Below are 16,175 nucleotides of genomic sequence, written 5' to 3'. Positions count from 1 at the left end.
TAAATTAAAAATCGTTAAACCTATCGTAATAAAATTCCGCAGAGAGGTAGCCTTTACTATAAGGAATGCTATGAAGAACAATTAACGAAATCGGTTAAGGACCATGCCCACTTTTATATAAAAGATTTTTAAAAGGGTCGTGGACGAATAAAATAAGCTATATCTTTGCAAAAAAGAGCTTTATATTAATGGTATTTCATTTCCCAAGTGGATTTATAACAATAAATAGGAAAAACTTCAAATTTAAAAAATGGGCGTGGCACCGCCCCTTTTATGACTAAGCAATTTTCTATGATTTGGGAGCCATAACTCGAAGAAAAGTTAGTTCAGAATAGAACCATATTTATATGTATTTGTGCGCAGCCTTGTAACACTATTAAGCATACAAAACAAACAACAACAGCATTTCAAGTGTACAGTTGGGTATGTAATATTCGGTTTCACCCGAACTTAGACTTCCTTACTTGTTTGTGTTTTCCTTCGGTAACACCAATACATAAGAATGATACTATAACAGTAAGGAAGCCAAAGCAAATTACTTTAGGCTTACTATCGGCAATAGCAGTTTCTACGATATCAAATGTCAATCATGTCGTGATCGAATTGATAATTCGTATAATTATGTCTTGGAAGCTTATAAACGCACACGTTTATGAAAGAAAGTACGCATATGAAAGTTATCAATCGAGAAACTGCTCATAAAATATACAGCTGTGATAACTTCACTCGGCCCTCACATTTGCTCGCTGAGAGCAGTCTTCGATCAAACAATGTATCTGGATGGTGTGAGCACAAGGCGCAGGGAAACGCTCGACTACCTGTAGAGATTTATAAACAGAGAGACAAAGACCTGATAAAGATTATACACAAACTTCTTAAATATTGATTGGAATTTAGTTGTGTTCGGCCCACAAACTACGATAATTACCGCAGAACAAGTCCACTTAACTACACCCAATCAGTGCTGCATCAGTCTGGATATATCATGGCTAATACTTACGACAGGAGTATTGACAAGCACGATTTTCCGATATTTTTGTCTTCTGAAAAGTAGTTCTTGACAGCGCGAAAAGTCGTTGCCTGAATGGTACTGTGTCCGAACATGTGTTTCCTGTATAGCCCATACGACTTTGACGTACAGTAAAACATTCAGCTCCTTTAGGAGGTATCAGGCTAGTCAACTTTCAATAGTCATTTTTTTAATTTAATGGTGGAGAGGATAGGTGAAGCCATCTAAACCGAAAGGGAAAAACCTGACATAAAATCTTATAATTACCGGAGTATGCTGCTGGTATTGATATCATTGGTTTTAAAAGCGCGTTTTAAGTTTTGCCTCTCTCCTTATTGCATAGCGGGCAAATGAAGAGGGGTTCTGGTGGAAAATTTGCTGTCATCCAAGAAAAAGTCAGCGAGTTCACGCCTTGGTTTGCAAGTCACTATTGGCCGATTAACATTAAAAAAAGTTAAACTATTTTTCTATTTGGGAACCAGCGATAACAACAAAAAGAACACAGCTTAAAACTTAACCAAATAATCACTCTTTTCACTAAGTGGTGGTTTGGACTATGTAGGAAATTGTATAGAAAATCTCACCTCACGCCTTATAATTCTCATCATATGTATGGTTTGGAATCATGAAAAGTGTACTAGATAAGATGGCCCTTGGGGTGATCGAGGAAACAATTCTTCGGAGCATCTATGATTTGAAAGAGCTTCACGTCAAAAGACTTACGCAGACGTTAACATAGAGCAACGATGCTTCATTGGAAATGTTATGCGAATAGATGAGAACGCTCCCAGAGAAAGTTCCTTCAGATACCGCTGGGAGGTAGCAGAGGGTGAGTAAGCCTCCGGTAAGTTGGAGTAGACAGTTAGAGGAAACTTTGACATCTTCTGATGCGCCCTATTGGCTTCACTTGTCGTAGAACAAGGAGAAAATGAGGTAAATCGGTATGCATCCGAACAAAAATGCCTAGGCCACAAAGTGCGAATTAATATGGATGATGAAATGGCGTCGACTTTTACTACTTCGACTCCGAACGGCATCTTTAAAGCAGACGACTTTTCACTGAGAGCTTTTCATGGCAGAAATACGTATGGAATGCCTGCCAAACACTACCGAGGAGCGACGCCGCTTAGAAAAATTTCCTTCTAATTGAAAAAACTTGTTCCTAAAATTATGATGCTGCTTTGCCCGGGCATGAACCTATGATCTTCGGGTTGATAGGCTGAGCACGCTACCATCACACCGCGGCGGCCGCCAGAGCTGTAGTTTAGCGAATAAATTGCAGCTTCTATGGCCATGTTATAGTGAATAGCTATATTATAATGAATGACGATGTTGTGTAATGAATGACGATAATAAGACGGTTTTAATTAACTTAACTTTTTTTGAGCCGGATTCCTTTGACGAGCGCTGAATTTTTTTTCAGCAGTCCTACTTTGAATCGGTTATCTTTGAACTGTAAACGGCTTTAGAAAGGTTTAATTTTTCAGAACCAAATAATTTTTTGAACCGAGTTTTTAGAACAGCGTACGTTTTAGAACCGAATACGTTTACGAGTACTTTTTAAAAATTTCATACTTTTTAAGAACTGGATTTTTTTTAGAACCAGGTACTCGTTTAGAACCAAGTACTATTTTAGAACTGATTACTTTATTATTGTTGGGTATATTTGAAGAACCAGGTCCTTTTTTAGAGTCACGTCCTCTTTCAACCGGGTACTCCTACGAATGTGGTGCATTTCAACAGGAGTTTTTAGATACTTTTTCAGAACCAGGTACTTTATTGTAGAACCGGGTACATGCATGAACCCGATACTTTTTAAGAAGCTGGTACTTTTTGGGATCCTGATACTATTTCAGAACAGCGTACTGTTTTGAATCGGATTTTTTTTGAACTGGGTACTTACAACTGGGTACTTCTTCAGAGTCGGGTACTTCTTAGAGCTGGTTAATTATGTAGAACTGGGTACATCGGCTCAAAGTACTTTTTAGAGCTAGGTAAGGCACTTGTCCATCGAACGCACTTTAAGCGGTGGGATATATGTGTGCACTAACATTAATAAGCCATTAGCTCTTAGCTCAAAGGAGAGTTTCATTCTCATAAACATACATCAGCGTGTTAAAAATATTAAGGACGATTTTTTCAACTCCAATATTGGCCGAAGCTTTTAATTTTGTAATTTTTAATATGTAATTTTGATTATTTGTTCATTCTGACACAACAATTTTAAAAATATTATTTACAGTGCCAGCCGCATGTGATGTAATTAAACATATTTAAAGTTAAATATTCTTAGCTTGGCAGAGAGAAAGGAAGAAGAAAAGTAAGTGTTTTACAAGTTTGGTCTCACCAGTCTCATCTCGAGTGGAAATTTGTACTTGTAAACTGATATGTTTTCTTACAGGTATAGTGTTTCACTGCAGTGTTTGGATAACCAAAAGACCAAATCATAATACTTGCATAAATTTTTACACACTTTTGGTTTTGCAAAAAAAGAAAAAATAAAAATATTATCAAACAATATTATTAATCTCTTGGGTAAACAATCAAAGTCCAGGTTTCTTGCAACCCGAATTAGGTGGTTTTAAACTGCTAATAAACAAATAGTTTCATTCCACCATTGGCAGCCATAATTCAAACCCAACACTCGAACACAACACAGACACACACAAACATTTGTTAAACCATTTTCTTCCGGTATGCTAGGTGTATGCACATATATCAAAAGCTAATAGTCCTTTTAACTATTACCATGTCCGCATGTATGTTTAAGTGAATATCCCTTTGTTATTGTGTAAATTCTTGCCTATGCAAGTGAAAATAATAAAATATTCCAAAATGAATATTAAGTTTGAGTTTAGGCTAAATATTTTAATTAAAATTTTCGTTTATTGAACAACATCTAAATTGCCATTAGTAAATTTAGTTCACAAACTCACACACACACACACACAACATACATGAAGGCTTCGGCTGAAAGTTTGGTTTTGTTGGCAAACAAAGTTGTATGCGACTTTTGACCCTTTCGCTGGACTGGCCAAAAGGCTGCTTGGTTTAAAGCCAACACACATAGAAGAGATACAATGGAATATAAAAATAGAGCACCAAAAATAACTATTATTTTAAAATATTGCTAATGTACTTCCTTAATTTATGTATATGTATGAGCACACCCGGGGAGGAAGGGTGTACACTGGAGTGAATGGAGTCGAAAGATGATTGGGTTTAACTTTTCTGAAAGCAGTACAATCCTTTTTGTTATACCACTGTCGTATTTCGAAGAAAGTGTTACTGTGAGATATACTATGGAACTTAGGCAGATATGAGCACAGTCCAATGAATACAACCCAAAAATATCACCTGCTAGATCAGGTTATGCAAGATCAAGAAAGTATTCTTATAGAAACCTAATGGAAACAGGGAAAGGTGAGATTTCCACTGGAATGGCAGATATGGAAGGCAACACTTTTTAAAGTTGTTCTTTATTCTGGTTTGATCTTTTCATCACATCAATTTAATTTTACCTTCTCTGTGAAAATTATAATGCGTTCGTTTTTCGCATTGGGTAGTATCGAACTGTTTTGTCGTTCACAAGAGTAAATAACAACTTTTCAGTTTCGGTAGTTTCATAATTGTTTTATGGAGTTATATCACTTACATATGTACAGTTTATGTTTACCAACATACTTAAGTAGCTACCAATATCAGAGATAAGTAGCATTTTAAAGTAAATAGAATGAGTAGAAATTTTTGAACATAAAAATATATGTAGTACTAGAAGACCAGGCAGACGTTGTCCTGCACTAAATTTGGCCTATCTGCATACATTTTCCTAATCCTTTTATTCACTCCTCCCTCTGTCTTTTTCTCTTCATCTATCTCCATCTTCTTCTCATTCTATCTCTTTCTCAATCTCCTTCTCTCTTTTCTTTTCTCTCAATTCCTTCTCATTTTTCTGCATCCCTTATTGCCTGTCCCAGAGGGTGGTATGTATTTCATTCCAGTCCCAGTCCCAGTCCAACTCCGAGTCTCAGTCCCAGTCCCACTCCGAGTTTCAGTCCCAGTCCGTCTCTGGATAATATATTACTCTGTACTAAAGCACTCATCAACAGCTTTCATTTGATATCCATATTGTATAAACACTGTCTACGCATTCACTGGCCCATATTTTGGCCTATATCTGGAGACCCTGTACGTCGAACGCAACCAAAACCTATGCAGTAACCACCGCGTGTGGTTTACGCAACTTGTGTGAAAGTTTGAACAAAATCGACCGACGCATCTTTTCAAACACCGGCGACCAACTAACACACATTTTAGCCTTTCTTTTTATATATATAGATTTTTATTTTTCACACTTCACTATAATATTAAAACGAAATGCAGATTTTCGTTGCTTTTGAAATTCGGCTTAAAAATTGCACATGGAACAACTAAAGACTGTCCTGAATTAAAAAAAATGTCATAGTACCTCTAAATCGCGGGCCCCCTCAGAAACCCCCATCCTCTCGGCGGGCTTGGTGATGCTATACTTGATATCATTCGCTATAATATTTTTTATTGATAGGCATGTTGTTTAATTAAACACCAAGCAATTACACGGAAGTATATCCGCACCACCTGAAAATATGAGTGCCACTGCGTATACGTAACATGTTATTATTACGTATAAACAAATACAAAAAAAATGCAATAAAATAATATTGCGACTATAAACTGAGATATAACCTATCCTACCTCTCAAGTTAGATCTAACTACACACGGGGTGAAAAACAAATTCGGAATTGTTTCAGTAGTTTAGGAGTCCATCGCGCCCAAAAATGTTGTGACACGTGTTTTTTATATATTAAGATGTACCAAGGAGGGATGTTGAAGCATCAAACATCATGGATGTTCAGTGCTCTAGGTATCCATGTTAAATTATAATGGAAGGTTATAAATTTCTTATCGAGGGGCTATCGCTTTCATATCAAAAAGTTATCGATTTTTAATCAAAAAGTGTCGATAGCGTTTAACTTGCTATCGGAATGTTATTGGTTTATTATGAGAAAATTATCGATTATGCATCAAAAAGCTATCGACATATCATCAAAGAGTAATCGATTTGATATCAAAATTTATCGATTTTTTGGAAAAATTATCGATTAATCAATTTATTATCAAAGAGTTATTAATATATCATAAAAAAGGGATTGCTATTTTACGAAAAGTTGTCAATATGTTACCAAAAAGTTATCGATAATATAATCTATAGGAAAAGTATCGAAATGTAATGTAATCGATTTGATACCAAAAATTATCGATTATGCTTCGATTTGCTTTTGAAGGGTTATTGATATTTCATCAAAAAATTATCGATATTTTACGTAAAGTTGTCAGTATGTTGGCAAAAATGTATAGATTTGTTGTTGAATAGTTATTGATTTGCCAACGCAAGATTATAGATTTTATATCTATAAGTTGTTAATTTGTTGTGGAAAAATCATAAAATATATGTCTAAAAGTTATCTGTATGCTATCAAAGACTTATCAATTCACTATCGGAGTGTGGCTGTTTTTTTATCGGTGTGTTATCGAAAAGTTATCGACTTGTTCGCTGCTGATATTTTATTCGTAGCTGTACATATATTCGATCATTAGGTATAAAGCTTCAAGTCATATATAAAACGAGTTACGCCCATATACATTTACTTCAAATTGTCAACGAAAGCATTTGAAAAACCACACATTTTTTCTGCGGCTTCATGTTTAAAAATAAAAAAATTGTCATTTCCAAAAGTCAAAAGTTGATGGATTTGGCCATATATGAAATATCATTAGCTTGGGTAAAATTTGTTAAAATTAATAACGAATAAAGAAAATTTGAGGCCAAGTAGTAGGCAGTTACTACTTATTTTTCAAAATTGCTTAGAACTTAAAATATAAACAAATACAAAGCGCGATATACCTCCGAAGAGAATTCATTCCGATCTTCTCTTCTATTTTCCGTCGTGCTCCTTTATAATTTTTCTTACATGTTTTTATGACGACACCGAACGGCAATTGTAAGGCAGATGAGTTTTCACTGAGCAGATTTTCAAGGCCGATGGGCGACCACGCCTAAAAAAACTTTTTTCTAATTGAAAAAAAACTTGTTTAAAAATTTTTGTTGTTGCTTTGCCCGCGATTTGAACCTAGGATATTCAGTGTGGTAGGCGAAGCACGCTACCACCACACCAAGGCGGCCCCCTAAGATGCAGCACCTCTCTTGAAAAAGTGGATCCATCCATCCAGGCTATTGTCTACCTGCGTGTCAAATTTTATATAAATTCGTTCAGCCGTTGTGGAGTGACTCGAGTCACAAAGCGAAGCATCTGGACATGCAAATTTATAATATTGTGACGAATATTAGCAACACTAAGGGATACTATCTCTGAGCCGATGCTAAGCAGTGACTTGTATGCACATCAGTAGACCAATCATTATGTCTACACATATGTACGTACACGCAGCGGAGAAGAGACGCACAAACACATGCAGATATCTTATCTGAGATGCTCCCAAAAGTATGCAATTATAATTGTGGAAGTATCGCTCACAAACACACGCGCATATAAGAAGCTATACACGTGGATCTGTAGCTATAATTGTATAGCTGATAACTAACCAGTAAGTTCTGGAAATGGAAGCGCCTGGAAATATGTGAACGAGGAAACAGCACAGTATAAAAGCAGCAACAGTAGAGGCGCGACAATCAGTTCGATTTAAGCAAGCTATTGGTTGTGAAGTATCAGTGTTATTGTGAAGTACTTTAATAAAGGCCATTTTGCATTATTGAATATTGGAGTTATTTATTCAACAGTTTAGTGATACGAACATTAGTACAAGGTTGCAAATAAGAGGAATTGCACAAAAATCGTTACAATATTATTAACAGGATATATTTACAAAATCGTACTACCGATTCCTTTTCATACTCTTGATTTCATTGGCATAAGGTGGGGCAAGCAATAAAAGCAACAAAAAGTCAAATCAACGCTCCACTCATTTCGATATTTTTTAAGTGATACACGGCGTATGAGCAACATTTCATCATACATTGGTTTTTATGTACTTCCTGCTATGAATTTAGGCTAAAATACATAAATATGTACATACATATGTGTTTGAAGCATTTATGAAAAATTCCCTTCCAAAAATTCGTGCGATTAATCCCTAAAGAGAGTGGGCTCCGATTGATCTTTTTTGTCTAAATTTGGGCATAATTTATCCCCTTTAGTACCTTTCGGGTACAGTTGAGACTAGTCAGTTTGAAATATATATAGCCCATTTTAAGAAATAATAAAAATAAAAAAAACGGCAACGAAATGAGTAAAATAGAGAAGATAGCAGTTGATTGAATCGATTTATTTAAGAAAAATGCGGAGCTCAATACCGAACCTAACGACTACGTCGGAGTTAAGGTAAAATTTTTGAAGAAAAATTTTTATTCCTTTTTGAAAAGCGAGCAAACAACTTACATCGAATAGATTTCGTGGCTTAGCAAACCATTCCACTGTGTTTCCCATGGCAGAAAATTCGACTGGACCCTAGTTGAGTCCTTACTAAACCGAAAGGGGACTAGTCTTCATATGTTCCTATATGGGTACAAAGGGGTTTGGTCCTATTGGTCCCTTTCGGGTATAAATGGGTACAATTAGTCTCTTCATAGGACATGGTCAAACAAAAAGGAATTGCTCAACTCATACAAAGAGATCAAAACTGGCATTGGCCGCAAATTCCTTTACGACTCATCCCGGATTCATCCTAGACTAATCGCATTTATTGCTGGGTTAGCTTTCACGTAGCACCATTTTGTTAGTACATGCGTAACAATGTTGGCACTTTTCGCATGTACTTTTTAATTGCAATAAGATTTTGCATGGTATTAATAGTGTTTTTGGCAAAGTTCCACAACGCTAATTTTCTTTTAGAGCTAAATAATAGGATTGATGTAATACTTTGAGTGCAGTTGCTAAAAGTTTCACACTCAACGCGAGGTCAAAGCATGTACGTACAATACTAGCAATTATCAAAAGTGAAGAGAGGCAATATTTTGCAGAAAAAAAAAATACTAAATTATAAGGTGCAATTATGGGAACTTTCAGGCCCTCACTTGCTATATTTACGGGCTCTTAACTTTTGATCCTTAAAAATAGATTCCTATCAAGGAAATTTGATTTTATTGCGAGTTCTTAATGTACGCGCACTAAAAGCTCCTTAAAGGTAATGTGTCAAAACGCGAAGGAGTAGAAATAACAATATTTTATTTGAGTTTTTCAATGAAACTCGCCATCAATGACATTAACAAGTTCATATCTCTGGCGAAACAAAAACAATTATAATTATCTGCAAAGTTGGGCTGGGGTCCTTTAACATTAGATTTTCTATTAGGTTTTTCGCCTCGGTTTCTTATTCTTTACATTAATTGCTTTAGATTATTATTGCTTTTTATTTTATGTTTGCCCCCATATGAACTCAATTGTTTAGTTGCACTAAAAGAGAAAAAGCGAACTAGGATTGGGCTGTGCTCGAAACATCTGGAGATAAGTCAGCCTGACCGATTTCTATGTCCTGATTTGTATTCCAGGCAGCCACAGAGCAGGCGATGATCTGTTTTAGGACAGTAAAGCCTTAGAAACTAATAAAGCGATCTTTGTGTACAGCCAGGCTGAATTAAAAGGATTATCATCCAACTTGATAAAGAAAGAAATTGTAAAGGGGTGTTGGCGTCTATTGCGTATCGCATTGTCTCCCTTTGGTAGGAATGCGAGCACAGCAATATTGGGAGATAAAATTACCAATGCGGTGACCCAGAAAGGTTATGAAATGAATATAAAAGAGGCGGACTGGTCATAACTGTCGCCTTTTTACCACCTGTTACCAAATTCAGATATAGCGGCATATAGGCAGCTCCTTTTCGTGCTGTCGAAGGTGGCTTTAAAGTCGACGAATAGGTGATGTGTATCGATTCTCTTTTCACGGGTTTTTTCCAAGATTTGGCGCGTTGTCGATGGTAGATTTACCATGTCTGAAGCCGCACTGATAAGGTCCAATCAGCCGGTTAAAGGTGGGCTTCAATCTTTCGCACAATACACTTGGAAGGACCTTATATGCGATATTAAGAAGGCTGATTCCACGATAGTTGGTGCATTTTGCAGCATTCCCCTTTTTGTGGACTGGGCAAAGAACTGTTAGATTCCAATCGTCGGGCATGCACTCGTCCGCCCATATTTTGCGAAAAAGCTGCTGCATGCGCCTTATCAACTCCTCGCCGCCGTACTTGAATAGCTCCGCAGGCAATCCATCAGCGCCCACGGCCTTGTTGTTTTTCAATCTGGTTATTGCTATTCTAACTTCGTCATAATCGAGCGGGGGGATATATATTCCATCATCATCGATTGCGGGATCGGGTTCGTGATCTCTGTGCGGCAAATCGTTGTCTCAATTTAGGAGAGCAGAGAAGTGTTCCCTCCATAATCTAAGCACTTTCTGGACATCAGCTACAATGTCGATCTTTTCGGACTTTCGGCTGCGCTTTCAAAAAATAATAATAATAAAATAAGCAGAACATTTTTACCCACAAATTGTTTGCTGTGCACAACAAAAATGCAACTTTCGAATTTTTAGCAATTTTTTTAGCGGTCGTCCACGGTTCTAGAACATAAGCAGCACAAGATATAGTACATAGTTCTGTAATACTCGAATCCAGTAATGTTGCAAAAATTAAGCTCGCAGTTTGGTGCAGAGAGGTTTTTTAAAAAGAAACACAACAACTGTCATACCCCAAGACAAGATTTACTTAATTTTTATACTCAGCTGAGCAGGGCTCACAGAGTATATTAATTTTGTTCGCATAACGGTACCCCGTAACGGCATAAACTAATCGAGATAGATATATAGCTTGTTTTGGCCGAAAAAGATGATCTGTGATGATTAGATAGAAGAAGGAAATCGTTAGCCAAAGTATTTACGGCCATCATCACGATACTTCACCAATTTTTTGACGATATAAATCACCAAGCTCTTCTGGAAAACCTTAAGAGCAAGAAGTAAAGAGGACGACTTATCACTTTGTGGGTAATACTTGAGTCACATACACGCCGCGACAGAATATGAGCCGTAGATACTGAGCGAAGTTTCCGGTGGGTTATAGGGGGAGAAGCAGACATACAATCGGTGGATATTGCCGAAGCTGCCGGTGAAGTCAGTAGGCGAGTGAAAAATCAAAAGCGACGGGAAACAGAGATTAAAGGTGAATAAGTGAGATATATCTCAGAATTATGGGTGAAATCGATGAACGATGACTAGGAGAGCATCTGGCTGATCTAAAGCCGGTAAGATTATTCGACTAGGTCAGTAATCATGAAGCTAGGCCGAAAGTGTCGGCGAGTCGTTGAATCGGCGAACGGTAAGACAATACTGAGTAACCTTTATATCAAGCACGCAAGTAAATAGCACATTTATGGGAGTGAGGTTTCGACATTTAGATACGGGTGTCTCGGATATACCAGTGTCTTGGAGACTAAGGAGGAGCAAACCATAAGTTGGGTTCATTCCCAACCCCGCGTGCGCTAAAATAATATGTGGATCGTTGACTGGAGCAAAGTTTAAGTTGAATTAATTCACTTTATTCACTTCACTTTAATTTTCTTGCTGATCGTTTGCAGTGTGGGCGTATACAGTAGTAACTAACCAATGCAGCAGTAAGGCGGCGAGAGGTGCAAAAGTTGTGCTGCTGCTGAAAGCAGCCTTACATAAGTTATCCGGAATTGGTAGGTGAGTAAATATGTTTACAAAAGTTGACGTGGGTATCAAGTACTTATGCAGTTCGATCAGTAAACACTAATTTAGTTTATAAATCGCTAATGTGGTGTTAACTTTATTGAGTTTAAATTTAAGAAAAATGGCTTCACAGCAAATGCTGCTAAAAATGTAAACATTCTTATACACAGCGGCTGCCGTGATGTGATGTTAGAGTGCTCCACCTACCACCCGAATATCCTGGGTTGACGCCCCGGGCCAAGCAACATAAAAATTTTAGAAACAAGGTTTCTCAGTTAGAAAACAATTTTTCGAAGCGGGTTCGCCCCTCAGCAGTGTTTGGCAAGCACTCCGAGTTTATTTCTGCCGTGAAAAGCTGTCAGTGAAAACACATCTGTCTTGCAGATGCCGTTCGAAGTCGGCATAAAACAAGTAGGCTCCGTCCCGACAATTTGTAGGGAAAATTAAAAAAGAACTACGACGCAAATTGGAAGAAAAGCTCGGTCTAAAATCTCTTCGGAGGTTATCGTGCCTCAAATTTATTTTTTTATTCGTATACAATTAAGCTATAGTAGTTGATCATAGATTAACAGAAAGGTTTTATTGATAATTGAAATCGCTATATTTATCGTTTCGTTATATAGCGATGGCAAGTATCGTTAAAAAAGTTACATAATTCCAGCACTTACTGATAATAAATCGATAACTTTTCAATAAAAAATTTATAACTTTTCAATGAAAGATCGATAACTTTAAAAATAAATAAATAATATGTCGACAAAACACTCAAGATCGGTCGTATATTTAATATAGATCCCATACTACTCATTGTTCAAATTTAATGAATTTTTTAAGTCTCAACACGTTGTTGTTCAGCTCATTCAGTTCCATTCTTACTTGTTTCATTTCCTCTCTTTATATCCCTCTACTCCCACATTTTATGCCTACACTTACTCTGCACTAACTTTCTGTATGCAAAAATGCTTACACAACAAAATTAGCGATTTTTTTTAATAAAACTTCTCAGTGTATTTTTAAAACAAAATAAAATAAAATAAAATATCAACAGTTATTTACGAAATTATTATTTTTTATCAATTATTCGAAATTGCTCAACCTTGACGCATGTACAATGGAACGTTTTCATTTCAATAATAAATTCCATAAGTACATATGTATTTAATAATGAAAACACAAAAGCATAACTAAAATCATTTAATATTCAACAAACTGAAACCTAATTATTGAAAATTTTCGGAATGCCAGAGAAGTAATGCAGTGGGTAGTAAGTGCACCTGAGTTGTTTTTGCCTATTGAGCAAAGAGTAATGAAATGGTCTGCTAACTTCGAATTTCAAATATCTAATATATATGCATAGAGCAGCATACCAAAATCTCTAATTAGTAACGATAGAAATGAGTTATGCTATACAATTATAATAGGAAAATACGTATACATTAGAGCGGGTCAAATTGTATGGATGGATTTTTTCTCATCAGGAGTATAGCAAAAACGTAATCTACAAATGATTATAAGAAAAATTGCTGAAGACACCATAGCTCTAAGTCCGTTTTCGAGGTGCCCACTTTTGCAAAATATATATTTTGCATTTGAATGTAGGGTTTGGCCAAAAAATCTTCATAGCTTCTGATAGAATTATAGGAAAAATATCATATTGGGCTTACTTGAAAGGTATTTTACGTATATTTCAGAATCTGTATTAATATCTATAGCGTTTTTGAATTTTAGTAGAGATATCAGGCTTAAATTATGAGAAATTTGCATTTTTAACTACTATATTATCATTTTTAACAAATTTCTTATGGAAATTTTTTTCTTTACAGGTAAAATAAGTTCAGAACATTTCCAACAACTTTCATTCAGACCATGATACAAAAAAGAAGGTAGTTTCACTCTAAATTGTTTGACGTATTTGGGGATTTTTGAAGTTTCATAATGTTTGTTGTTTTGCCAGAAGCGTTGCCATACCGTTACTGTTTAAGGCGAAATTGTGGTTTTTCGGGTTGGAAATTTCCTTTAGGATGAAAACGCAATGGTTATCTGAGACGATAATAATATGCTTTAGCACGATTTATGTGCTTTCATATCGATTGATAATGCAGCAAAACATGCAATTTTATTGAAAAATATTCGATAATGACTTGTACATTGGTTAAGGGCTCATATCGTTATGGCAACTTGACCTCTAGACAGAAAAAAAAAAAATACACGAAAAATCCTGTTGTTATAGCATGGCGCTATTATCGTGCCCCTACAGTGGATATTTCTCAAGGCATGTTTAGAAAAAGTGTACCCCCAAAGTCTACACATCTATGTCAATGCTAAAAGGGCACAGAATATGTATAGGCGGGGCTGCCACAAGGTGACCCCTGGTACAACGGGCAAAAACACTCTCATAACTAGTGGCTAACCTGCAGAGCTAGGGGGTAATGTTCTGCCTAAAAAGTCGTTTAACAATTCCCTCCTAAAACGCAACACTTGAATTACACAACAAATAGAAAAATTAAAAATGTGGACCTGTAGCCCATTTATAAAGAAATTGCGGTGTCGGTTTATAAGGACCTCCTTTGAGCAAGCAATTGACAAACGTGTATGTTTTGTCAAAATGTTCTGAGCAAATGTACGAACACTTAAGACGGCTATATTTCCTTGCTTTGCATACTTCGATCCATGTTTCTTTCCACCAAAACAATTTTCGGGAGCTGGAAAAAACTTATTAAAAACCTTCTTTTCTAGGCTGATATTTCGTATTAAAATATTTCCAAGGCATGGGGCTCGTTTGTCTTTTTTATTTAAAATAACTATGAAAGTAATTTAGTCGTATTCCTTAATACGAAGTCCATCAAAATTAGAAAAATTCGTATCATTTTTCAATCTGGTAGCTTGTTTTTGGTGAAATTGTCATTGTCCCCGCAAAAGTCAAGTAGCTAACGTCACACTAAATGGAACTACCTCCATTTTTTGTATCATGATTCAGACAATTTTTCTTTTTTCGAATTCGTTTCATTAGAAAAACATTTTTGCTTATTACTTGAAAATATAGGTTTTTTGTTGAAAATTTTTTCTACTGAAACGAATTCGAAAAAAGAAAAACTGTCTGAATGAAAGTTGTTGGAAATAGTCTGAACTTATTTTAGATGTAAAGAAAAAAAATGTCCATAAGAAATTTCTTAAAAATGATAATATAATAGTTAAAAGTTAATTTTAGGCAAATTTCTCATAATTTAAGCCTGATATCTCTACTAAAACTCAAAAACACTATAGATATTAATAAAGATTTTTAAATGTACGTAAAATACCATTAAAGTAAGCCCAATTTGATATTTTTCCTATTTCAGCAGCTATGAAGATTTTTTGGCCAAACCCTATATTCAAATGCAAAATATATATTTTGCAAAAGTGGGGACCTCGAAATTGGACTTAGAGCTATGGTGTATTCAGCAATTTTCTTAGAATCATCTGTATATTACGTTTTTGCTATACTCCTGATGGGCAAAAAATTTGACCCGCTCTAGTATACATATATATGTATGTAAGTAAATGCAGATTCATATACATATATATATCCTAAAATCACAGATGCGAAATACATACATTTGTATAGTCACGCATACAAACCTAGAAATTATCAATAACCCAAAGGCTAATAGGACAAAGCAGTTTTGTGAATTAGTGCACATTTTCCAGTGGTGCCGCAGCAGAAGCATCAGCAGGTGAGTGAAAAGCAAAATTGTTTGTTTGTATGTTTTGTATTTTAAATTCTACCACTGACAAAAGAAATATCAAAAATGAAATGAAATATAAACTTACCGTTAGGTAGCGATAGCCCAATACTGAAATACAACCAGCAATGATGCCAATTAAAATGGCGCCATGCGATCCAACCAGCAAATTACAAACAGTGCCGATGGCAACACCGCCTGCCAATGTTGAATTTTGTACATGAACCATATCCAATTTGTTCTCATGACTAACAATCGCTGACACCACAAATGTTGTTACTGTAAAATAAGCAACGAGAAAACGAAAGAACAAATGTGTAAGAGTGACATAACATAGATGAAATGTTAATTGGCAAATAAGTTCAGAAGTATATATATGTACGTACATGTGTTTGTATGTAGTTAGGTATATAAAAAACATTAAATTTAATGTGAATAAAAGATTGCATAAGTTGAATCAAGAGAACAAAATTATTGAAATTTATTATACGAATTTATAATGTATGCAAAATATTTCTCTGTAGAGCCATTGTGAAGCTTGTAAAGAGATCTCATTCCCCAAGGGTACTTTGTTTGACACTATTTTATAGAAATCCATTACTTGGTTCTGATATTATTGGCATGAACGAACGCGTTTCGAGTT

At 35.7% G+C, this 16,175-nt stretch overlaps 1 protein-coding gene across 1 annotated transcript in view; it reads right to left on the bottom strand.

The window, feature by feature from the left end:
• Rh50 (Rhesus blood group-associated glycoprotein Rh50) overlaps positions 1–16,175 on the bottom strand; it is a 127,476-nt gene that overhangs the window by 21,995 nt on the left and 89,306 nt on the right. Inside the window, exon 5 of the mRNA XM_067790210.1 lies at positions 15,621–15,811. Within this exon, the coding sequence (XP_067646311.1) occupies positions 15,621–15,811 (191 nt within the window). The remainder of the gene's footprint in view (positions 1–15,620; positions 15,812–16,175) is intronic.

This window comes from Eurosta solidaginis, chromosome 5 (genome assembly GCF_040869045.1).
Source record: "Eurosta solidaginis isolate ZX-2024a chromosome 5, ASM4086904v1, whole genome shotgun sequence".
Taxonomy (NCBI): domain Eukaryota; kingdom Metazoa; phylum Arthropoda; class Insecta; order Diptera; family Tephritidae; genus Eurosta; species Eurosta solidaginis.
Note: the sequence above shows the minus strand (reverse complement) of the source record. Positions and strands in the feature narration are given on the sequence as shown.